Source organism: Rhinolophus hipposideros, assembly GCF_964194185.1.
Source record: "Rhinolophus hipposideros genome assembly, chromosome: 20".
NCBI lineage: Eukaryota > Metazoa > Chordata > Mammalia > Chiroptera > Rhinolophidae > Rhinolophus > Rhinolophus hipposideros.
The window spans coordinates 4,870,105-4,897,122 of record NC_138066.1 but is presented as its reverse complement, the minus strand read 5'-3'; the positions used below and the strand labels follow the sequence as shown (position 1 = coordinate 4,897,122).

Sequence of the window (27,018 nt, the reverse complement as noted above, 5' to 3'; positions counted from 1 at the left end):
CCCTTGAAAAGCATGCCTGTAGAAAAGTAAATTTTTGCAGAGCTATGATACAAAAGGGCAGGAAGACTCTGGGTGAAATACGACCAAATACAGTTGGTGGTTTTGTTTTTATTTATTGAGGAATCAAGATGGCAAATCTACGTCTCCTTTTTCATTTTCAGCCTCTGCGTCAACTTGTCTAGGAAACACTACAGTCACATATTAAGAAACCCACATAAATTGCCCTGTGACACTCCTTAATCCCAGGTGTATACCTGTGAGGCCTACCGTCTTCTCACGTCTCCTCCTCTCCTGCGAGAATATAGTGGAAGAGCTCAAGTTAGCCAGTGCCAGCCTAGAGTTGCAACAAGGTCAAGGAAGTAAAATCCTTTGGCCATAAATGTTGAGGTTTTCATCCCCAATGAAATTACACTGGAGAAATAAGTACCCAATGGGTAAGTGTATCCTGCCTCCCTCAGAATAATTCCTCCCTTCCTAGAAAACATTGTTCCCATATTTGTAAAATATTTTGAGAAGTAAAGGCACTGGATATATTGTCTGGAGTAACTGCGTCTTTATGGTAAAATCTGAGTGATGTCTATCAATGATTGGAAGATTTGAAGCCCAGTTACTGCCTCTGAAATGTAGTTTCATAGGCAATTAAAAGTTACTAGGAACTTCTGACCAAGTTATTTGTAGTAGATAGATCCATATAATTAGCTCAGTCCTGTTGAAGGTTACCTGTTTGGGAGTCTAACAGGCCTAGAATCAAATTCTAACCTCACTTTCTAGGCATGGTGTTTGTGTAATTGCTTAATCTCATTGAATCACAGCTTTTTCCTATAGAAACCATAGCCTATAATGTCACCCCATAGAATTTTCGCCTCGGAATTAAATTAGGTCTGTTTATTTTAAAACGTTCTCCTTTGTCATCTTGTTTGTCATTGTCTTTGTCATGTCCCATCTTCCTCTTTGCCGTCCTCATCTTGTTTCCTCTCTTCTGTTCTGTGCTTCTTTTCTCCTCATCATCTTGTTTCCCACCTTTTCTTCCTCCTTTGCTCCTCCTCTTCTCCGCTGAACAGCTTCATCATCCCCTGTAATATAAGACTTTTCAGGGACCTTCCCAGAACCTTGGGCCTCCTCAAACACTGTTAGAAACCTCTGAGTTAGACTGGTCTGACTATGATTGTGCCCTCATTAAGCGGTAGCTCCCCGGGGCCAAGAACCTAGTTCCCTACTCTGTCTCCAGCAGCACATAATAGCTGCTTAATAAAATTCTCCTCAAATAAATGAATGATAGAATTTTTGTGGTGGTATGTAATTTGGATACATTCAAGTCATTTAAATGAATGGGCAACTGGTCATTACTTTGTAGACATCTTAAAAGGGCAGTTTATTTAAGAGAAGGTCAAAGGGCATTTTTAAGTAGTTACTATAATTTAGAAGAATAACCACAGAGCAGTTTGAGGAAAAACCAAAGGAGATTATTTAAAAACATTTTGATGTGTCCATTGCAGGAAATACTCTGCAGCCATTACAAATGATGAAATAGATTAATCTTTCTATATTTTTAGCACATGATGTTCACTCTATATTGTTAAGTGAAAGAGTATGTTACAAAGTAGTGTATATGAAAATACAGATAAAAATTAACATTTTATATACGAGTATCAGTACTATGTCTTATCATTTATTTTTTCTGTATTTTTCTACATTTGCTGATTTTATAATCAGCAAAGAGTGAAACTTTTAAAGCCTAAGAAAACTTTTCTATATTAAATAATGTATACAGATTAATTTGACTATTGTAAGGGGCGGTTCTGAATAGTCCCATCGAGCTTAAAATTATCATTGGTCTTAAGTACAATTTCTCATTAAATATAATCTTCAGTAATCTATTTCTAGGAATTTTCTCAGTGCTTTAAAATTTTGAATATTTCCTTCACTAATATACCATCTCCAGCATAATCCAGTAAGTAAAAGCTGAAGTGTGCACGCTTTAGACAGTTTTTCCTTTTCAGTTTTTTTCTGAACACGAGTACCTGCGCTTTCATTTTTCTATTTTCTACTCATTTTGTAAATATGAGAGAATATTCAATAAAATATTTAAATAATTCCACTAATACAGCTGTCGAAACAAATATAGCAGTACTATTAAATTGAAATGTGATGAGGTAGAAATCCTACCTCATAATAGCTCAGAGTTCTAAATTGTCAGCGGGTGTATGAAAGTTAGAATTGTATCACAGAAGACCATTTTAGGGGTATTTAAAATGTATAATTTAGAGGCAAGAACATACAGAAGTTGAAGACTATATATGAAATTAGAAGAATAATTACTTAGGACCCATTCTAACATCTCTTTGGTAGTGTGGACTAGTCCAGTTTAAACACAGGAGCAAAAACCTGTGTGCAGGGCCAATAGTCAGCAGTTACTAATTGATAAAATATGGGTTGGTAAATAGCTGCTGTCCCTAGGCAGCTCCCTGCCGCCTTCCCAGGGCTTCCTATACTCCACAGCAGCGGTATAGCAAGGGGCCAGTATCCCTTTGGGTTGGTCCCATGCCCATGCTATACTGGTTGTTAAATATTTTGAATTGCCCATGCTATGTATCACTTACATATTGTAGTTAAAAGATTGCATCAACAATCTTTTTAGCAAAAAGAGCCTCAGTTTTATGTAATTAAATCTTAGCCCAAGAGAAAATCTAGAGGCAACCAAGCAGGATATTATACACAGAAACGGGAAGTGGCACAACCGTACAATCTCATTTTACCTAAGGTTGTATGAAAACAAGTCTATGAGAAAACACTTTAAAGTGAAATAATATATGTGAAAACATCATGTAAGCTGTGAAATGCTATTAAGGGTAGCATTTTATTAATAATAAGTCTTACCGACTTATTAATAAGTTGGTGAGACTGAAAGATTTAAAATGTTCCATAAGTTGATCGCAACTAAAAAAAAAAAAAACTGTTAAATGATGATTATAGGATGGTAATAAGAATAGCAGTCCTTCCTTGAGTACTTAGGATGTACCACAGTGCTTTACCTACCCAATTCTTTAATCCTTGTGACAATTTGGGGAGGCAGGTGTGATTTTCCTGTAATAAAGCCGATGAAACAATTGAAGGAAACACAGAAAGCCCCTGCCTTAACTTGTGTTTCCTCTCTAGTCCCAGGCTGAATTCTTGAATTCTTGAAACAAAGGAGCTTCTGCTTTTTTTGGTTTTCTCCTCTTTAGGGACACAAGGGTGATGTTAAAACTACCCCCGTGTCTGCCAGAACCCCTTTACAAAAATCACAGGAGTAGGCAAGGGAAGGTTCCAATTGTCAGCTTACGTTCACTGCAGAAGGTAAGTCCCCTCTGAGGGGATTTGTTCTGGCCCAGGCTTTGCGTGGTGAACTAGTTTTAGGTGAAGAATGTGACTGGCTGATCACATTATACCATAACATATACTGGATGGAGCAAATGAAACATACAAAACATTCTACAAATATTCTAATGGCAATCATTTAGAAAACAGTATTAGAAAATATTACACAACAGATTTCCCCTTTAAAAAATTATTTTGTTTTCATATAACCTTTCATATAGCCTATATTGTTACCGCGTGATAATAGGAACAGGAATGTTATAAGACTGACCAACTCAGTGTAATAAAGACTGTTGGTGTGTGTGTTGCCATACTGATGTTCATCATGCTTGGAAAGTAATTAATTGAGAGATTCTGAAACTAAAGTCAGTAGCTTTGTGACAAAGGCCTTTTAATTTTGAGGATTTTCTGACTAAAAACATTTAGGGATTAAATTATAAAATGATGAACAAACTGGTTGTTTATGGAATGATTTCCCACTAACTAGACATTTCCTTAATAATATGTACATTTTTATCATTTTTATATATGTTAAAAATACGTAAATGTGCTTTTGTTTGGGTTTCATTTTCCATAATACTCCTATGTTCTATGTTAGAATTTAATCATGAACAAAATGCCACATCGTTCTTTATCCAAACATCATGAAATCATTGCAGATGATGTGAGGAGATAAAGTAATTGGATTAGAAATGGGTGGTTTAAGTTTACACCATTTTATTATATCAGGAATTTTTGATATTTGAGACGTAGATTTCCACAGCTGTGCGATCACTTGTGCCTAAGATACGTATATGAAACCGGGTTCTGTAATTTTGTTATTTTAAAATCTGAAGGAGTATAAGCGTAGCTGGTCAAATCTATTACCTAAAAAAGTTTCATCTGAACAACTGATATATCAATTTATACAACATGGAGGTATGATCCTTGTATTACTAAATATTTCTTGCCTTGATTCTCTGCTTTCTATCACTTTGTGTTTATAAGCAATGTAATGAATGATGAGCATTATGTGAGCATAATAGTTTGTGTTTTTAAATTTTCCATCCATAATTTTCCCCAATATTAAGAAAACATTTTTATGTATATTTTTCAGTCTTAACAAATATATTGGCCTATTGTGGACTATTTTTTATAAAATGTTAATTTTCCCATAAGCGATATATATGGTTTATACATAGTTTAACCTCTAACCTATTAAATTATTTGAGAGGGAGGGAAAAAAATCTGTTGCATCTATACCAGAGAAGAGTCCTGGTTATTTTTCACTTTTTGTATGTTTATGTTGATACTGTATCGTTGCATAAAATATATTTAGGTAGTATTAGAGAAAAATCATGCATTGTTACTGTAGAAATTTAATAATGTTGAAAGATTGTGTAATTAAAACTTTATCAGTTCTTGTTTTAAGTTTAGTCCATTTTAGATTTATTTAATTCTTAAGTGAAACAGTACAGATCAATCCGTATGGAGAGTTTTTAAGTTAAAAAATTGTAGTGTAGTAACTTGTATCTTATTTATAGAGATGATATGTGGTATTTGTAAACTTTTTTAGAAAGGAACAAGGTAAAGCTTGGGATTTGATAAAATTCTCTAGAACCTTGGAATTTATTGAAAATAAACCATTTAGTCCCAGTTAATAGTTTTTTTTTTTTTATTATTAGAAATGATTTAGTAAAAGTTTGTATTTTAGTAATGAGACTTTGTATTTATTTAGATTGGGCTGCCCGTTTACTTTTGTACTTTCTATGAAAATAAAATAAAGAAGGTAAAACTAGTTTGTTAAATGTATTTTTTAATGAAAGCATTTTAGAAATGCATATTTACATCTAAATAAGGGAATTGCTAATAAAATACTTTTGTGAATCATACATTAAAGGAAGCTTTGAGGGAATCTCTGGTTATCCATTAATCTGTATTATTGTAGCTAAATTTAAATTACAGTAATTGAACGATTCACATTATGAAATCTTTCTGAAGAAATCCAATATTGCTGTTTTTCAAATTAAATTAGGATAATGAAGTCCTTGAAGAGTTTCTTATTGATAAGATTAATCTTTTCGTGGGTATTATATCTGTTTTTGTATACCCCATAATAGCTAATAGTGTAATTAATTGAATTAACAAATACGATTTGTAATTACACTCAATGTGTGATATACAGTATCTGATTAAATATACTTGAAGACACTTAAAGAGTTGGTTGTCAAGCATTTTAAATATCTGCCTTCACTACCAATATTTAACAAGCCAAATATTAAAACTATGAAATGGCACTAGATAACAATGAAAAGGTTTTCTAAATGGAGATCAGTTTCATCCTAATTCCAGTATGGTTGATGAAAAAAATGACTGATTAGTAAAGCTTACATTCATGAAACTTTTATCATAATTAAAATTAAGAAAATATCCTTTTTTAAAATTAGTCTTTAATTCAGATTTTTCGTTAGTTCTAGTGTAATCTTAATTAGTGAAGTTTTAGTCTGCATTGACTTACTTTAGAGGGCATAAGTGAAACTATATGTTACCGTATAGAAATCCTGGCGCTTTTTTTTTTGTAAAATATGTTTACTAGCATAGATGCTGAATGACTTGACTTTTATAGAGAGGAACCCTGGCGTTCATAACATTTCCCTGAGTCAGTATTTCCAAACTCTTTGGTTTTCCTTTGCTTTGGTGTTAAAACAATTCCTTTTTACACCATAAACATTAATAATAGTTTTTGTAGTTTCTTGTAATTAAAAGGCTTCATGATGTAAACTCCATAATGTCTTCAAATTCAACAAATGTTAGTGCCTGAAAGAAAAAAACAGTGATTCTTTATAATCCATCACATAGAGATCTTTAAAGAGTATAGTTTTTCGTGTTTCATCGAGTTGTCTCTGACACTAATGACCTTTAGGAATATTATTAATGATATGCTTACATGCTTGTTAACATATTCTTAAAGAATATGAGGAGATAAAAATACAAAGTTGCATTCTCTATTTGCTTTAGTAAACAATTTATATATTAGAAAATATTGTTTTCTGGACAAAATTAACTGGGCATTAGAACTACCTTAGTGGTCATTCATATTGGAAGTTGAGAAGCATCTGCTTTTGTCAGATAGTGTTTCAGAGAGCACAGAGGAAGTCTGTTAAGATGCCTGATTTTGCTTTGAATGTGGGACACAGATGTTTTCACCTCCAAAAAGGGATAGCAAGCCTGTAAAAAGAAGATTAAACCTGTTCCCAAAAGATATGTGTGTTGTTTGTAGTACACTATTGGAGAGGATTTTTTTGAAATCAACTAGCTTCATAAGCCAAACGAAAAACAGCAATGCCATTTAACTTCAATAGCAGAAAGTATGCCTTCCAAAGTCATGGTTCTTTGACTAGACGTGGATAAATTAAATGTCCTTGGTGTTAGTTTTTAATTAAACTCTTCATTTTGAGATCATCATAGACTCACATGAGTTATAAGACAAACTGGAGAGACATTTCCACGTACCCTCTTCCCAATTTCCCCCAGTGATAGCGTCTTGTAGGATTACAGCACATTTTCACAGCCAGGATACTGACTCTCCTTCATATTTAAAAATGCGTTTTGAGTCTTTCCACATAGCCAAAGCATAGCACTGTTTTTTCTTTTATTCTGAATAAAGGGCAACAGTGCGTAACTATACATTATCTTTAAAATTAGCCTAATAAATAATATGATGAAATTTCTGCTATTACTGTGTGGCACCAAGGTTCATACCACAAAGATGTTCATTTTTGAATAATTGGATCTTATAAATTTTATGAGGACTATTCTTTGTTTTCCTATACAGTTTAGTTTATTGGTTCCATTGACAGATTTTTTTTAAACAGTACATAATATACAGATTATATTAAGTGGAAATCTTTGGATAATTTTGATAATCAACCAAAATCAGAATGATAAAATTTCTTTGGAGCTAATGCAGGATTTTGGGGGAAACAAAACTGTGTGGCGTATAGCAAGCACTTCACTGATTCTAGATACTAGATTAGTAGTCCTCAGATGTTACTGCACATAATCACCTGGGGAGCTGATGGACGATGCAGGCTCCCTGTTTCCACTCCTACATGTTCTGCTTTAGAAGATCAAGGATGGGGCCAGGGAGCTGCATTTGTAATTAAGTATTGCAGAGAATTCTGATAGCCCCTGGACTATGCTTTGAAACACACTTTATTAGATATTGAGGCGGTCTAGCATTATATTGTAGAAGCAATTGACAGTTTGTTTTTTTCTAAATGTGTATAAAGAACATCACTTTTATTTTCCTGATTTTTGTTCAAATATGGAATTACTGATGGTTTTTTTATAGTCTTATCACTTAACCTAGTAGAATTTTTAAATTTCAGCATTGCACTTCAGTAATACCTCTGTCATCCACTTAAAATCTTTTTCAAACGTACGGCCCGGAACTCAGGAGAGGCAAAGGCATCTGCACAGTAAAGAAAAGAGCATGGACTAGAGATTGAGGGCCCCCCTAAAAAGTCTGCCTTCCCGGATTAACTGCACGTAATGAAGTAGGTGGGTTGGGTTTTATTTTTCCATCAAGGCTTTTTAAGTAATGACAGAAAAAATTAAAAGTTCAGGATTAGCGATGAAGAGAGAAAAGAAGAAAACAATGGCAAAGAGCAAAATAAAGAAAATAAAAAGGTGACTTATTTTTTTAAAGCTTAGGAGTTAGAGCAAGCTAACATGGAGGACAGTACCTTCAGTCATTGAAAACAAGGTGTGAAGTGATGCTCAGTGAATTGTTTTGAACATTCAGAAATAGAAATTTTAGAAACATTTCCATCAAAACGATTTTAATTTTATAAATACAGCTATTCAAAGTAGACAATAACTTTATTAACCTAGAGAATTCATTTGTGTGCAGCATTTTATTTCCCAGAGATGACAGAAAAGGAGGCATGACTTATTCACTTGACTTTTAAATAACAGGCATTTCTAAGGAAAAGCTAGATAATTATATATACCTTTTTTTAGACTTTTCCTTGCTATTAACAAAGATGTCTAGATTTGCGTTTACTTATTTCCAGTTTGCTTCACCTTTTACATTTGGCTTGGCTGTGACATGCTGATGTTTCAGGAAATTTCTCACCATAAAGCATAGTTGAGACACTGGTTACTTGGATACTGTTTGTTTTCTTGATACACACGTTCAAAGTTAACAGTGAATCTCTTACCTCAAAATACATTTTTGGCCAGGGTATTTTTTTTCTAATCATCTTATTTATGAGGTTAGCAGAACAAGAACTCCAGCTTGACTCACAGTGTTAGGAACTAATTGTAGCAGAGGAAACAGAGAAAGACATGCATGATTGTAGTCTGTTCATACAGGTATTTGCCTGTACTGATTGCTTCATTTTTTAAAAAATCGACACTTTATTAACCTAAAGACTTTTTATAAAGTTGTAGCAGTTAGTTTGTGTCCTATGTTGAAATCTTTTCATTTGTTTTTATTTTTCATTTTAAACTGTTTGAATTTCAGGTTTACTTAGATTGTCCTAAGAATTTTGTTTTCTCTTTTTTGTTTCTAAATCAGTGACAAGGCTATTTGAAGCTGCATGAAGTGATGAGCAATTAAATGGGTAAAGATGTTTTTAGGTTGTTTTTTTCTTTTTTTTTTTTTTAATTGTTTTACCTAGAGTTAGTGAGGATGCTGGAAGGCAGGTCCTCTCGCTGTTGCTGAGATTGTAAATTGGAACAGTATTTTTGGAGGGAAATTTTGAAAGTGTAGTATAAAATTTTTTACATGTACATTCCCTTCAACCCAGCAATTCCATTTCTAGAATTTTTTTCTAAATAAATTATCAAAATGCATGCAAATATTTTTTATATTGTAAATATATTAGTAAATACATTAGACATAAATACAACATACAAAAACAAGCTCATTTAAAGTAAATTATGTTTTACCCATATAATGGAATTCTATACAATATCATAAAAAGCACATTTCCAAATGATATTTAATGACATGGAAGTCAGTGAGTGTTAAATGAAAAAAAAAGCAAATTATAATGGTGTGTATAATATGTATACATATGTGTCTGAGTAGTGGACACAAAAATATTTACACCTTTTTACCCAATAATTCTCCTTTAGGAAATTAATGTTTCCTAAGTGAGGATAAATAAATATCTACACTTTTTAAAACACTGAACAGAGATGTGGAGAGTAAAAATAATTCTCCCGTGAGTGTTGTTATGTACTTGATGTTTTAATACTGAAATTTTTAAGAATAGTGTTAAAAGTGTGTGATTGGGATTCCAACACATGCTTATCTACAAACTCTAAGAACTTTCTAAAATAAGTCACTTTAAAATAACAAATGCGTTTAAATAAATAAATAAATAAATAAAATGTGTGATTGGAGGAAAAATAAATAGCACTAAGGTAAACTAGAAAGGTTACTATATTATGTATCAAACGGATGGGAGAATTTGAGTCCTGATGTTATGGGGGGAAGAAAATGTCTTCGGTTCAGTGTTGGGAAATCATTGCTATTTTCAGTTGTCAAGTATTATTTATAAGTCTAGATTCATAGACATGTCCTTGAACAGATTGCCTATATTCCTGGGTTGTTGTTGGGTGTGTTTTTTTTTTCTATGTGGGCTCAGGTCAGTATTCAGATGCAATTTTGTGATTCTGTCAGAACTCTTTAATTCCAAAATATTCTCGAACAGCAGAGGAATTCAGTACACTTCTTTAACATTTTTACAACCTAGTAATCTTACTACATTAAAATAAATACTCTGATTATTTCAAATATTTCATAGACATATATGAAAGAAATTTCCCTACAGAGTGAATAGCATTACTCAGTTATAATAGATTGGTTTATAGCTCTTGTCCAATCTTTTGCAATACACACACACACAAATAGGTATATGACATATCATAAGCTGACTTTTTCCCTTCCAAATCATGAACTTCCCAGGTTACTAACTATTCGCTTTTAAAAGGTTTTTAAATTTTTATATATTATGCCATTATATGGATAAAGCAAAATTTATATTAACTAAGCCCATATTGATAGATATTTGGAATTACATCCAATGATTTATAAGTGATTCCACTGCAGGTAAGCATACCAGTGGTTCTTTTTGAAAATAACAAAATCATTAGAAACATATTCTCCTTCCAATGATAACTGCTGTATTAGTGGCAAGATTTGTTGCGTTCACATTTCATACCTGTAAAAAGATCGCCCTTTCCAGGTCTTGAATGCTAGCTACGTATGTAAACACAGACTTTTGCTAAAAATTCTCAAGCGTCTTGTACCCAAATGCCTCTTGGACCAAATTTTGGATGTACCAGTGTTGAGAATCATAATTTGTCTTTCCTCTGAAGTTATTATTGGCGTCATTATCTGCATTTCTGTGAGTCTTATACTGTCTCTTATTATTTTATAAGTGTCTTATCTTCTGAGCCACACTGTGAGCTAGAGCCAGGGTTTCTGTCTCCATCGTCTCCTCATCCTTGCTCAACCACAGTGGGCTGTAGGATATACAAGGTAGTGATTACGCACAGGGACTCTGGAATCAGAGTGCCTGGGTTTAAGTCTGAGTCTTATAACCTTGGTTAATTAGTTGTTCAGGCCTCAGTTTCCATGTCTTTCAAGTGAATATAATGGTAATACCTACCTAATAGAGTTATAGTGAGGATTACTCTATGAGATAATACTTAATGTACAATTCACTTAGCCCAGGCTTGGTAATAGTGAACTCTCAGTAAGTCATAACTAATAGTAGTATATTGTTCCTGATTTTTTAAAAAATAAATCACTGCATTGCATAGCCCTATCAGTATAAAAAAAGTACTGTCGCATTGGTGTTCTGTATCTTGCTTATCTATTACATTCATTCAGTTACCAAATTGACTATAGATTTTCATCTGCTTTGATAAAGCTGTGAATAGTTATCACAAGACGCTCACGTTTTAATGAAACTTCACAGTATTAACCAGGATCTGTCAATTATGTATTCATGACAAAATTACTGGTCACCTCATAAGAAATATATTTCCTTAATTACTAAGTCCATAGCTGAGAATGTACATTGTTTTCCAAGTGGAAAGTTGATCCAAAAAAAAAAGGTTTTATCATTTTACTATTGAAGTTTTCGTAAGAAAGTTTCAAATAAAATAACCTAGCTGCTTTTTTTTCCCTAGATAAGTCAGTGGGATTTCTTGGCAATAAAATAAAGTTGCATGATGATTGCAGACTTAGTTATTTCATTCATCAGCATCATAGCTCAAAGCAGAAACCTACAGATGTATATATTTGAGGCTTTCTACCTAGGAGGATCCCTCTGTTGCCTCCAAAACTTACTATCAAAAACAGATTCAGCTTGTAGTATTCATTGGATTGTCACTAGCTTGCTGGAGTAAATTTTGTAGATTCTTGAGCAAATTAGAATATGCTATAATAATAAAACTAAAACAAAAGTTCTGAAAAACATGGGCTTAGTGAGCTGCAGCTATGCATAAACAAAGAATGCTGTAGAAAATACCGTTTTGAAAACAGTTATTAAAAGTGAAGAAACATTTCTTCCAAGGAGTTCCTTCTATTAGTCTGTTGTAGGTAACTACCATCTTTATAAGGAGTTTCCTCCCTCAGACTAAGCTTCAAAAGCCTTTGTGATAAAAAGTTTACACTTCTGATGTGTTTTGGAAAACCTAAAAGATTTAATGTGGTTTGGAAAATGTAGTGTAATATTTAATTTTACAAAATATTCCCAAAGTATGTGCAAATTTTTTTTTAAAGAATGTGGCCACATCTATCTGTATAGTTTATTCTTTGTGTTTATTATTTTTCTCCTTTTTATTATAATAAAAGAAAATTCTAAAAAGAACAAAAAAAAAAATAGACCCACTACTTTGAAATGAATAAACTTAAATTGCAATATTAGTGTTTGAAGCATTTTTCCAGATTATTAGAGTCTTCTTAATTATTATTTTTAATGACTGCCTTGTATTCCATCAAATTGTTTTATCATATTTTAACCATTCCTCTCTAACCATTTCTCTAGTGTTCCTTCCAATTTTTATCTGTTAAAGGAGACACTATGGTAGATACTTTTTATTTTTAGCATGTAATTTTCTCCTCTACTTCTGGATTATTTCCTTAATATGTAGTTTTAGAATTTGAATTTATTAGAAATAAACTAACCTCTTTAAATTTAGAGTTTCTTATTGTTCTTCATAAGAACATTTTCCCTTTTCATTTGTAAATGATATTGAAATAACATTTTTATTTTCATGTTTTTGTTTATGTTTTTATTTTTAATTCTAAGTATTTTACGTTCCTAATAGTAATTTCATTGACTTATGAGGCAATGCAAAGTTTAGATTATTAAATGTCATGTAATATATGTGACCAATAATCTTCAGTGAGCCTGTTCTTCGTTAGCCGAAATGTTACATCTGATTTCTTGGTTGCATAGCTTTCAAAATCTTGACAAGTGGTGGTAATTTTACTTTAAAGAACTTTTAATCAGATTAATTTTTAAGTCATCACATGATAAACGAAGGAAATGATGCCTCAAATATACTTAATTATTAGAGCTGTCATTTTGAAAAATTATATTGATATAAACTAGATGCTGCTTTATTGCTGTTCTTCATGTATTCTTTCCAAAATGCATACATGAATATAGTCTAGGGTTTTTAAGGTCAACTACCTGTTAAAGATCAGTTGACAAAAATCCCAATCCCTGTCCCCAATGTGACTTGTCTCATTAATTTGGATTGTACCTATTGAAGACTGCTTTGTAAGAATGGGGAATATTCGTTATGGACTAAAAGTTACTGTCAACTGGATAGGCTAAAATAAATGTAGTAATGGTTAGATAATTGGGCATTGCAGACTATTTTCTTATAAAGACATTTGTTATCTAACCTGTTTTATGTCATTACAGATTTAATTATAAAGAATCTGTTTACCTTTCCATTTGCTATGGATTTGTGGGAATGGTAATGGTTCTTGTTACTTCATGTTTTATGCTGGCACATATGATTTAGAATTTCTTTGCCTCACATAAGAGAAGCAGTCCCTGATGTGGAAGATTTATTTTTTAATAGAGGATTGCGTTAAATTGAGAATTGTTATCCATTCAACATTGCTAAAGTAAAACCTCTGATTAAAAATGTACTCAAATAAGTGTTTAAGTGTTTCATATGGAAAACCTGACTTTGGCTATTATTTGGAATTTAGTCTGGTACCTCCTTTTCATCATTTGTTATTTTACCATACCCGTTGCTAAAATCAACCCTTTATTCTACTGCTTTCATAAGACATTAGCACTCTACTTTTAACTCATATTTGTCAGAAAATTAGATTGCTACTTTTCATGGATAGTTGTATATAGAAAATCATATACATTCCCGCTATTCTAAGAACTGCCTCTGAGACAGAAAATTGTGATGCAGACAGGAAACGTATAGACATGTAATCTCCTGTAATTCTTTAAATATTGCGATTTGATGACCAAATGCCATTATCTAAGCTGCATAATTGTACCAAGAAATCATAGTCACACATCAATTACTGTAATTCATAGGCATTTTACAGTGTTTGCCTGCTTTCTTGGGTTAAATTGATATTTGGCAGAAAAGGTAAAAATATTTCAATTCTTTTCAGGCCATTTTTAATTAATTAAAACTATTTTTAGAAAGTACCATTGAAAGCTCGAAAGGAACCTCCGCATCCTATTGTGTCTTCTTGTCTAGGAACTCCTCGTAGTTAGGAATTTTTATGTAGGTATTTTAGCAAAGCAAACATTTCTTCCCAGTTTGCTCTTAACAGGACGACTGAAAATATCTTGTGTGTGGATTGACCAACTTGTTATTTTTGGACCATTCTGTAAGGTGGTAAGTGCACATACTGTGCTCTCAAAACACAGTGATATGCTTATAATTAATACATTATAGGTTTTTGTTTAGCTTCTCAGAAAAGAAGCCATACACGTAAACTTTTAAGGGTTCTGGGGACTTACTCAATATCCTATCCATCGTGCGTGACAAATGTCTTGCCCTACCAAAAGAATTTTCAGCCGTTTCATATCTTTCAGCAAAGGGACTGCAGGCCTCCTCTATTATGTGGATGGCCCAGTCTATACTTAGATATATATTCTGAGCATATCAGACACAGCAATAAGGCATTTCCAGTAAGCGGGTTGAAAGGGAAACAGTGGGAACATAGGAACAGAGACAACTATAAAAAGCTGTCGGAAGTATTCCAGTTAATGTCTACTGTATAACACCTGTGTTCCCTTCTTAAGACCTCTTTGAAAGTCTCCCAATATAGTATTTTATGTGCTATTTGTATCCTTTGATGCAAGAAGTATTCTTTCTATAATTATTATTATTTTGATGTCTAGTCATTGTTATTAGTCACCATTCCAATTTTTTCCACTTAAATTTATGAAGAAGCACATTTTAGGATATACCATAGTTGCTTTAAACAGAGATTTTCAGAAAGTTATTTGAAGATAATTTTAGGGAATCAGTAAGAGAATATTTTAGGATTGTGGGGAAAATAGGCAGCAGAGAAAAGCTTACTAAAGTTGCAATGCACTGTAATTGTCCCCCCATCACAGAATCCCAGGGTCATTAAAGAGAAGTTTCAAGTCATTTTGCTAAGATAATATAGTGGAGATAATATGGTGTCTCTTAAGAAACCATATCATTTCCCTTTTCAGTTATATGGTATCAGAAGTTCAAAAATAAACTGTAATCTTAGAAGAAATGTGTTAATCTTTTAACATTGAAAACTTAGAAAAAGCATACGTGACTATTATTTTCAAGGTGTGTATTTCTAGTCTCTGATAGGCAAAATGAATGAGACATATTTTCTCCAATTCCCACCCCCCACCCGACTCCCCGCCCCTCTCTCTGTTGTGCAGAGAAACGCGATGATTAAACCAACAGGTGCCAGGAGTGCTGGAGCAGGCTGGCTTTGTGCCCACATGCGTACAGTGCGGATATTGTGTCACTCCAGGTTTGGTGTATTGCTGTGTCCTTACGAGGGAAGGGATAACCCAGTTGAAATACATACTGAAACTCCTGAGGGATTAGTGTGTTTCCTTTGCTTTATAGTTCAGAATTTTACAGTTTCTTTGTTTGGGAGTTCTCAAATTGCTTAATGATTTCTCTAGCCCCGACCCCCACCCTGTCGTGACCAGATGTATATAATAGCAGCATTTGAACCTCTGTCGATTTGCCAGTTTTATTGCTCCACATGTGGCATAACCTTTTCTTTTCAAGTATTGTATCATTCTTCTGCCAGGAGTCCTAGATAAAAATGGTTTTGCTGATTTCTTGTCTTTTAGAAATGTTCATGTTCTAATGTTTGTAATAGTGGCATTTAAATTCTTTGTAGTATTTTAGGGAACTGTTTCAGAGGTCAGACTGTTGTCATATTATTTTATCACTGTTGATGTTGTCAGTAGGTAAGCATGCCTATTTTGTTTTATGGCTGTGGAGGGATCCACAGGAATTTATTAGTAAGATATTCTTACGTCCATATTAGATTATGATGAGGGAGCACTAGTTGAGGGAAGGTTTTCTAATCTTTTAAGTCTGAGTTTGAAAGATTTTTGTTTGCTTTGCAAATCTAAATAGTCTGTTCATATGAGTAGTCTTTAGTGGGCTTTAACACATTTATTTGTTGTTCTTCAAAACTGGCCTTCAGAATTAACTATTTTAAAAACGGATTTTGCACAGATGGAATTACAGTCCTTGGCAGTTATTAGAGTAGAAATTCCTTTGAGCTTATTTGGAGATTTTTTAGAAGGTTCCTAGGTTCACCCTAGACACCTTATTTTATTGAACATGCTGGCTAAGATATGGGCCCCAAACTTCATGTACACTAGGAGAGACCATTTTTTTTCTCGTTTGCAAATGGTAACCTTGTGGTAAAGTCAAATAACGACGTTGGGAGATACGTGGGGTTTGGGAGACAAGTTGGGATGGGGAAAAATTAAACACGCTTAGTTATAGATGGGAATAATCCAGCTAAAAGACACAGGCCAAATATGCTGTAGAGAAAGGGGATAATTGATAGGACAGATTTCCATGGGGGTGGGAGGGAGCACAGTTGCCAGCACAGGTGGAGGACTGACTAGTCCCAGGTAGGAGAGAAGGAGCGGAGGTTGTACCTGTTGTGTCGGTAGGGGTGATGGTAGGGAAACGAGTCTCTTGTTAGATAGAGGACTTTGGTATTTAATAAAGTAGGAGGCCATGTCATGTATTGAAGGGAGGGAGTGGAAATAGATACGTCAGATGCTAGAGAGCGGACCAGATTGAAATCCTCCTGGAGAGCCCCGGATGAGTTGACTTGATAGATATAAGACTGCCAGGGAGCGGTAAGAGCCCACTTGAAGGTGGTGATTATGAATTTGTAGTGAATCCTCTTGCCCTGTAGCCCGGCTTTATCCAGCATAGCTCCGCTGCTCAGGCACACACACACACACACACACACACACACACACACACAGAAAAGTTGTACATAGTCTGAGGTAACTACAGATGTGGTATAAGTACAAATACTGTGATGGGTCTCTACAGACACAGTAGAGTATGTGAAGAACTGACAGTGTGTCCTGGAGAAGCTGAAAGGCAATTAGAATGCTTACAGTGGAGCTCGGAAGGGCAAAAACAAGAGAGCCCAAAGAGGTAAAAAGGGGCCAGAGCTTTTACAAAGAGCTTTACAAGCCACGATAGAGCCCTGAACTTTATTCCTTGGACAGTGGACAGCGAGAAAGAGTTTTATGGAAACTGATCCGATATGATCAGGTTTGCAATCAAAAAGATCACTTTGACTATTATATGAAAATTGATGGTGTGGGGGATCAGTCCTGGAGGGAGGAAGTAATTAGGAGGCTATTGAATCTAGGCAAAATAAAATAGCAGCCTGGATTAGGAAAGTGGCACTGAGGAAGGGGAAAGGGACGTATTTAAGAAATACTTCGGATCAACATTTTGTCTTCCTGTGACTCTCTGGGGGAAAAGGTTCTGATTGGCTATGGCTCCATTAACAATGCTTTTATACTAGATCCGGTTAGGAATTCTTTATTATTAACCTAAAAAGGATTTGTCCAGATTTTATATTATTATCATTTAGGTAGAATTTTTTATTACCTTTTTTCCTAAGTAGAAAATACATGGTCTTTATAGACAATTGAAAAACACAAAAAGATAAGGAATAATAAATCATCCCATATCTCTCTACCTAGACACAAATATTATAAATATTTTAATGTGTTTTCCTTGTATCTTTTTTCGGAAAGCAGTGTTACAAATTGAGATCTCTCTGGCAGGGGAAAGAGTGACCTACAGCACCCTTTTTGAAGCCAGTCAAAACCAATGTGACTTTCTGACTTTTTTTTACTTACAGGGTGTAGACTTTGGGCCTCTGATAAGTGCTGGATGACCTTTTATACCTTTTTAATATTTCCTTTAAGGGCGAAGCTTTTAAATATAGCTTAATGAGAGATGGGTGGAGCAAGGTTTAGAGGAGATCATGCCCCAGTCGCCACGTAAGGTGAAACGCCATTTCTGATGAATGCACAAACACACATGCACTTGTTTTTTCAAATGCTCACAGGGGGGAAAAAATCAATGGCAACAACTACTCGGACTTAATTTGTTTATTCTGGGCATGGCAACAAAACATTGGTAACAATGAAAGAATAATGGCGGACGATGTATCTTAACTGATTTGTAAGCTGAAAGTCATGCCATGTAGAATCCCGATGAAAAAGGTGCCTCTCCCGGTGCTGTATTTATTTATTTTGTTTAACATCCCTTTTAACTTGGTCTGAGATTGATGGAGACATTATCTTGGACCTTGGAAGCTGTGAGCCATATTGGAATGACAAACACTTGTTGACAGCTTGGAGAAGATGGATGGAAAAACAAACTCTGACAAGGCTCACATGTTTGTTTTTCTATTGAGTCTTTAGAAAGAATGCTGCTCTCATTATTTAGCGTAGGGAAAGAAAAAGTTCCACCTCATTATCAAATTCAATATTTCTGAGCCTGACTTACAGACATCTCTAAAATGCATCTGCTTTTTGTTTAGGGTATATTATAATTAAAAGTAGGAACAAAAAGTTTATCACTTGGGCCAAGTTATATTTCTGTCCACTTTGGGTGTCTGTGTCATTTTAGCTCACAAAATTTAATACTATCATAAGTGTGTAGATTGTTTATTAGAAGGATTATTCATATTTTATACTGAGCATCATCTCTTGAGAGTAATAATAATTATCTACTAATATAGAGAAATGGTATAATAGAAAAGTAAAAATCTTATAATAGGTGTCTAATAAATATTTCTCCGTTGGTATATTAGTGCCCTATATCTTAATCATGTGACTATGGGGGGAAGGAATGCTCCATTTACTATTCTATTAAATAAATAGAACTATTAAATTGATTTTCAAACTGATTATGAGACAAAGATTAATGTAAATTATATATTGATTAATGCCTTTCAGATACTTAAACTAAGAATACTCTTTCTAGTTAGGCAAGTTATTTTATAGGTATGACATGTGAAATGAAATGATTTGGGGTTGTCAGCTTTACAGTAAGTTATAAATAATTTCACTACATTTGTCTGCCTGACATCTTCCTACTTTCTTCTGGTAATAGAATTTTTCTTGCTATGGAGAAAATAATACTTGTAGTTTAAGTTGGATACTGGGTCATGTCTTTCCATCAACACCCTTCCCGTGCTCACAGGATAGTCACGTCATCCCCTAGCCATGATGCTTTCTGGACATTGCTTTTGGAGCTATCAAGAACTAAACTTCCTTCTAGGGTTGCTAGGAGGATGAGAGTCTGGGGCTGCCAGTACCATTTTTCCTGTTTCATGGAAAGAGCCTGCATGAATATGCATCAAGCAGATTCGAGATGGAACAAGCCAGAATCCTGATGGCATATTTTATATACTGAATCCAGTAATTTTTCAAAGCAGGTACTACCCTTTTGTAAGAGAAAAGGACCCATTTTTTTTGTGGGTTTTATTTGTTTTTGAGCTAGTTTGAGTTGTTGTGGGTTTTTTGGGTTTTTTTTTTTACCATTTGCATCCCCAAGAGCCTGAGTACTGTAACAGATCTTAGGATTGCTGTAAGAGGGCAAGAAATGTGAAGGAGTATCTGACTGATTGGAAGGAAGATGGTGAGGTAGTGAACCTGAATAAAAAAGGAAAAAAATCAAAATGAACAGAATTCCAAAAGACTGATGGATTTTTATGAGGGAGAGACTAAAAGGAAAACTTCTTTTGAAAACATAACGTAGACAAAATAAGTTGTTTGCTGAAGGAAAAAGCACAGTATTATTTACTTGTTTGCAATACATTTCTCAGATGTTTGAATTTTTTTTTTCCTTCACTGGAATTTTTTTTTTATTAGTTTCAGGTGCACAAGACAAAGTAATACTTAGACGTTTATCATTTATATCCCTCACACTGTGAACCCCTCTCCCCCCATCCATTATCTTGAAATTTGTATAGTCTTCCTGTATTAGGACGTTGGAGGCAAAAGGTATAGACCCCACGGCAGGTTGGCTTAAACAGGAAAGGGCAGAGATGGAACCATGGACATAACTTGACCCAAGGAATCAATGTTACATCTCTCCTCCACTTCCCTTGTATCCTGTTCCATGTCCACAGGCAACCTAAGAGAAGGGAGGATACGTTTTCCTGGGCTTTGGTTTGTAAAGTCTCAGTTTGAGTCTGATACCTACTTCGTAAATCAATCAATGTATCCAGACCAGGGGAGGGCAGGTAAGATACTAGCTGTGTGGCCATTTGGGACCCAATGAACAGAACCTTCTAAAAGAAGACAGGTGGAGTGCAAGCCTGGCCCCTGAACCAGTGTGGTCCGAGCAGCTGTCCAAATTGTGTTCACTACAGTATATTCAATGTAGTGAGGAAATATTAAAAAATGGCAGAACAATGTATTCTGAGAGTTGGTAATACTGCACTTGTGTTTTATTTTCAACACAAATAGAAGGAGCTCTACTTCACTCCTGCAGAAGTAGTTGGATCCAACTGAAGTGATAATGACATTATGAAAAGAAATTATTATAAAGCACAGGAAAAAATGTGAATAGACTAAAGCCAGCTGTACGTTCTAAAGTGTTTAAATTTCTCATCTAAATATATTATGCTTTATGTTTTGGAAATGTGGTTTAAATATCTAAACCAAAGCAGTAAACCTAACTGAAAGGCATTATAGAAAATACATAAAAAACAGAATCAAGTAGCATCATGAGCTCTGATCCCTTGGTGCTAGGAAGAATTGTCAAGCCCTCACTGAAATGAACCATAAGGCTTGGTTAGCATGGTATTTCTACCCAGATGTTGCTTGTCCTGATAAATTTAAGCATGCATGGGAGTCAGAAGTTGTTGCCAAGTTATGGCACCCTGAAGTTCAATTGCCACGTTCTAGACCTCGGTTCCCATCTTTGGGTGGCTGTCTTGCCAGAAATGTAGGAAAAAAATAATATCTTTTTTCATCCAGATGAAATAATTGATTGGAATTCCTTAACAAGGAATTCGCACTCACACACACATACATACACAGACTTGAGAACTGCCAAGGTATTATTTATACTAGAGCTTCTGTGTTATATTAGATAGCACCTTACCAGCATTTAAATAATGGGATTTGTAATTGGAATCCTCATTTGTTCTGTGACATTAAATTAATAGGTCATGAAGGAAAGAATATTTCAAATACCTATAGAATGTGTTTGAATATTGGGGAAGGGAGGGAATATAAACAGACAGAACATTTTAATTAAATGTAACTTGAACTAACTCAAGGTATATAAATTCTTACAGGTAAATAATTTTTAACGCTTATAAATGGTGTGTTATTTTTAAATGAATGTAATACAATCTGCAAAAATACTAATGGTTCATTTAAGGAATTATTTCTTGAATGCCAATTTCCATACCTCTCTTTAACATTAAGAATATAAATTCTCATATCTCAGGAAGCCTGCCATTTAGATCATTAGATAAGATGAACATATTGGAAAGTTAAATACTCTTAAATAGTGGCACATTGAAAATAATAGAGAAGAAACCTGTATCAGTTAGGGTTTGATCAGAATGTCAGAACCACGATGAGTGATGTAACAGATGTATAATAGGGTTTAGGCCTGATGTGTGATGTGATCCTGGGAGTTCAGCCATCTCTATAATGTTGAACCTGGACCTGGTGCTGGCGTGATGTAAGCAGAGCCATCAGTCAGGAAAGTAAAGCAAGAGCAGCCTGGAATCTGCAAGGAAGAGCTGAAACTCATGAGGACAAACTGGATCACGTGTCTGTCTCTCGCGCTTCCAAGCCTGCAACTTTGATGATGCCGGTGTCCTGCAGAAGAGCTGGTACATTGGGCCATGGAGTAGCATGGAGACTTGGCCCAAGATTATAAGAAGTGGACGAGCTCAGGGATCTGAAGCCCAAGGATATCTGTCAGGAGTTGGAGAAGCTGCAGATTCGGTCCCATTCCAGGCCAACAAAGCAAACCAACAGATCCACAATTGTGCGTGAGCTGCAGTAGTACCTGACCTTTCACCAGCTTTCCAAGAGTAAACGTGGCCGCCTCTTCATTTCCACCTTTCCAATCTCATACAGGCTTCTCTTTGGCTATCCCTAACCTGCAGCTAGCGGTACAGGAAAGGGGATGCTGGGCTAACTTGACACAACATGGCCATCAGGGTTCACCCCTGGTTGTCTTGACACTCGGATGCACCTTTCGGTCATAGTTAACTTCCAGATAAAGCCATAGCAGAACCATGTTTCTATCAAACACAATGAAACTATTCCTCTTACAATCTGAAACAGTGGCTTTGGCGAATGCAGCTGTATATTTAACAAGTGGTTTTCAAGGTGGATAAAAGTGGAACTGTGCGTATTCCTGACAGTTAATGCATATAATTTTTAAAATGTGCCTCTCCCGGGAAATTTTCTTCTGAAGAGTATTCATTCATACTCTCAACATTAAAATGAAATTTACCGTGGAAAAATTTGTAGAACTAAAGCGGAAGAGTTGTTTCACTTTGTATTTAATGTTTTCTATCTTTTTTCCAATCTTTCTGCAGTTTTTCGAGGTGCCATTTGATTCAAACATGAATAGGACAAAGAACAGACCTCTGGTTCGTGGACAGATCAGGTAAAACTCAAGAATATAAATGTTTCACGTTATAGAACATTCGTTTGTTTGTTCATCCTGAGTCGTTTCCCAGTCTTTTGCCTTCAGTTGTGAAGTCAAAATAACATCCCCCCCAACCCCCTCAAAGGGTTTTATATTGGTGGAACCCAGTATAACACAGTACTTTTCAATTCTAATCAAAATGTACTACAGAGCACTGAAAATGGATGTAAGATTTGCAGTTTTGTTGTGGGAGTAATTCATGCAGTAGACTTCTTATTCAGTTCAATTCTGGGACATGGACTGGTTTCACTTGGAAAGGATGAAGGTAAAAACATTCCATTAGCACAGACGATTTCACACAAATCCATATAGGGTCTCAGAAGACAGTTACGTCTGAAGCCTTATTTTTTCAGATAAACTGATAATGGTGTTACATGCCAAGTAAATTACTGCCTCCATTCTGCTTTCCAACAAATTCAATTAAGTAGAACTAAAAGGCATATAAATATTTTAATATCACTAATGGTTAATAATTAAACATTTTACTTCCTGGAGACCTCAAAACCAGCATTTAAAACATTTTTTTTAATCCAATAGATCTCATAAGCTGAGAAGAATAAAAAGAGTCAAATGGTTTATACTAACTATTGTAAATCAGTGAATGTTCTTTTCATGTTTCCAGGCAGTGCCCTCATGGAGCTTAAAGTTTATTGGGGTGACACCATTGGATCAAATAATCACACGTATTAACCAAACAGTAAAGGAGACAAATGCAGATACAGTCAATACGTCTATGTAAAAATGATTTTTAATATGAACTGTTTTTAGCCATTCAATTCTCTAATGAATTTTAAATACCATTTTATTGAAAGGGGCAATAGAGCCAGATAAAAATATATAAGAACAGAAATCTCATATCTACTGATATTTTACTTCCTTTTTTGAAATATAAGTAAAGCTATTTGCTGTGTTTATATTTAGAAAATATCAGAGTAGTTTTATCTGAGTAAAGTTGTTTTAGAGGGCAGAATGCAAACTCTGGAACCCATCTCAAAAGCTAAAAGCTGCTCTTTCCACTCGTCATATCACAGGTAGGTTCCTACTTATTTGGAAATTCTGTCCAGTCGCTTTTCCTCAGTGAAATCATACTCTCCTTTAGAATCAAGGGAAATACGGACCGGCCCAGCAAGTAACGGTAATCAGATAAAAGCCCGTCATTCTACTGGTCGCTCCTCTTACTTTGCCTGGTGTGGCCATTTCCTGCACTTGGAAAAGTAGCACTTCCTGGATGGACGTCGTGGATTTGGCTGTTGGTACTGAGAGTGCCCTTTCTTTAAAAGAAAGAGGCCACAATGCAGTTATTAGTCTTGTTAAACTTGTCACTTCATCTTTTGTTTGCTGGATGACCCAGGCAGAATCTCACTCATGATCACCTTCACTGCTATTTCAGAGAGCAAAGTAGAGGCCTGAAAAAAAAAAAAAAAACTCAAACTGATCTTTATATTTAGGATGTATTTCATTAAATAGGTACGAGGAGATGTTATGAGTCTGGGGCAGAAATCTTTCATTGGGAAGCGTAATTTTAAAACTTAAGACTTTATATCTTGTCAATTCCTGTTTATCATAGTAAATTATTATCTACTACACAGATATTGTGTGAGTAGGTGGCCGTAAGGGTGTAGTAGAAAGTCTTATAGACTGTCCATTAACATTTATTTCTAAAAAAAAAAAAAAACATTTATTTCTCAGCCTTGGTGGTTTTCACGTTCGTAATGGTCATCGGATATATAAATACAAAGTATAGCCAATTTAGTTTGACATTCTCTTTTTGGTATTTACTGCCCCCTTTGGTTTGGGCTTATATGCCTTGTTGAATCTATACAACTTCATAGACCACAACTTGGCGTGTAATGTGTGAGCCCGTTGTTGTTGATGCGAGGCAGTGTAGGAGGAAGTCTGGGAAAAGATATCAGTGAAAGTTTTGCTGGTGACAGCCATTTCAGCCTTTATAGATAGCTTAGTTTCTAGCCATTCTGAAGACATTCTATAAACATTGATGGAGAAAATGTATTTCATTAACTTTTTCAAGTGATTATAGTTCATTTTGAAATTTTTTATTTAGGTGAACAAAGGTATATTCTAAGGAGCTAAAGTAACATAGTAATATTTAAGGAAAGAAACATGTGCCTGGACTAATTGTTCTGTGATTTCTTGAGGACCTGGTGAAATAACCTAAAGGAGCCTTTTGCCTGTTGGGGCATGTCCATTCTCTGTATTTTTAGTCTTTTCTTCTAGAAAAACATGGCGGAGTGGGTGAGCACTGAACCCCTTACAGAGCTGACATAGAAGGTAGTGGTTTTTGGTTTGCTTGTTTAATATATTCTTTATTCCAGAAAGGATTAGGAGGTATCCTAAGACTATCATAGTTAAATAGAAAAATAGGTAATGCAAGTCAGGATTATGAGAAACAGAATTTGGGATAAATGATAAGATCACAAGAAAAGATTATCAAATTCACATAGTTAATAAGGTTGAACTGTAAATCTCGTTCTACATTTCCTGGTGGAATCACAGTTGCATCATAATGATAACCATGAGAGAGATGCTGTTCAGTTCCCCCCAATACTCAGGTGAGAAAACGGAGCACTCAAGTATTGAAATAAGTCGTAGAACAAAACGTCGGCCTAGTCCATAGGACTCCACACCCTTAGTTCCTGATGACTACACATAGCTGTCTCTGAAAGTCTTTGTCCATGAGAAGAAAAGACCACTCAAGGGAGATCAAACCTCTGCCTCTCCGTTCTTAGAAATCAGAAAGGACCCTTGATGATGATATTAGAAGAATGCCCTCAGGGACTTCTGTAGAGGAAGCAAATAGCAAATTCCTAAGGCATCTCTTGGTGCAAGCCGGAGACAAGCTATTGAAGAACAAACCTGTCTTAGTGAGAACCATTTAGTCCGTGTGGCCTTGAAGCATCTGGGGAATAGGAAGCCCGTGACCAGCCATCATAGCCCAGGGATACACTTGTTCCAGGTGTTAAACAGAGACAGTGAACGAAAGAGGAGAGAAGGTGCCAGTGTTATGTGTGTATCAGATGATGGTTAGGATCAACGAGATCACGTAGGGAACGAGCTCTGTCACATAGGATGATTGGAAAGTGGGCTCAAGGTCAAACGTTCATCGGCGTTTGCCCAGGACAGTCCTGGTGTACATGTGTTGTCCCAGCAGAATTAGTGATGGTGTCCCCTCTCACTCTCAACAGTGTCCAGTGTGAATGATAACTATGTGGCATCAGATATAAAGGGAATGATGGTGATGATTGTAATGTTCACAGGATTTCCTTATTTTTAAGGCTATTTGATACACATTCCAATTGCTTATTTTGCCTAGAAGAGGAAAAAAACACATACATGGAAAGTATGATGTATCTAAATTAGTTTGTAGGTAGAAACTGTAATACAGACCTCTTTAAATAGCATTTTAAAAATGACACTCAATATCTTTATGTTTTCTTACAAGTCAGTTGAACTAGGTCAACTGACTTGTTTGGACATTTCTGGCAAAAATGTCAAGGCTCTGAATGATTGTTTCGAGGACGAACTTGAGCTTAGAGCTCCCTTTTATTCTCTGGCAACGCACCTTAGAATTCCTATGTCACATATCAGGAGCTCACATTGAAGGTGAGTAAACCCACTTACGTCGAAGCCGAGGACTTAAAGTCATGAAATGAAGGTAAATATCAGAGAAGTTTACCCTCTTATCCGACAGTCATATCAGTGTAGCCAGTTTTAATTTGGTGGCTGGAGAAAGTTAATTAGCAATTTTTAGAAAACTGTATGGAATAGAAAACATCTCAGTCTTCAGATAGTCTTCCTTTGGTAATCATAGTCTAGTGAAAATGTCATCTTGACTGACTCTAAGCGTGGTCAACTCCTTGAATTATTCTTTCCACAGCAGCACGTCCTCACAGGTAGGGACCATAATTCCAACCTTGTTCAGCTCACAATGTGGTTATGGGGATGACAGTAAGGTCAATAAACTCATGTAAATAAAAGTTCATTGTTGGGGAGCGGGCTTAAAACATTAGAGAAATGTAGATTTGTTTGTAGAACTTGTATCTGTTTTCAAAATTTGCTTTAAAATAAATATTTCAATACTTAGCAGGGAATAACATAAAAAATGAAATTCAGGTTAGTTTTAAGGCAAAGGAAGTAGGGCAAAGGAAGCAAAACATTTGGTAAATAAGAGAACTTAGAAAGTGAAGGTTATATGTTTCCATTATCATGCTTAGTTGGTAAACCACTCAGTGGAAAGTAGACAGTGGCAGGTTCTTGAATCCTTCATTCATATTATCATCATCAGGACATGTTTATGGGGAAAGTTGTCCCTATGGAGAAGTGTGCTAGTTGCTAAGGTTACAAACAGGCAAATGGCATGGTCTCCATTCTCTTAGAATCCATTGA

General features: G+C 35.0%; 1 protein-coding gene across 13 annotated transcripts in view; it reads left to right on the top strand.

The window, feature by feature from the left end:
- COX10 (cytochrome c oxidase assembly factor heme A:farnesyltransferase COX10) overlaps positions 1-27,018 on the top strand; it is a 167,712-nt gene that overhangs the window by 67,977 nt on the left and 72,717 nt on the right. For all 13 annotated transcript variants that reach the window (XR_013991886.1, XR_013991887.1, XR_013991888.1 and 10 more), the window contains one exon: positions 22,502-22,572. Coding sequence is in view for 6 of the 13 variants with exons in the window: in XM_081028059.1 (XP_080884185.1) it covers positions 22,502-22,572 (71 nt within the window). In the remaining 7 variants the exon portion in view is untranslated. The remainder of the gene's footprint in view (positions 1-22,501; positions 22,573-27,018) is intronic.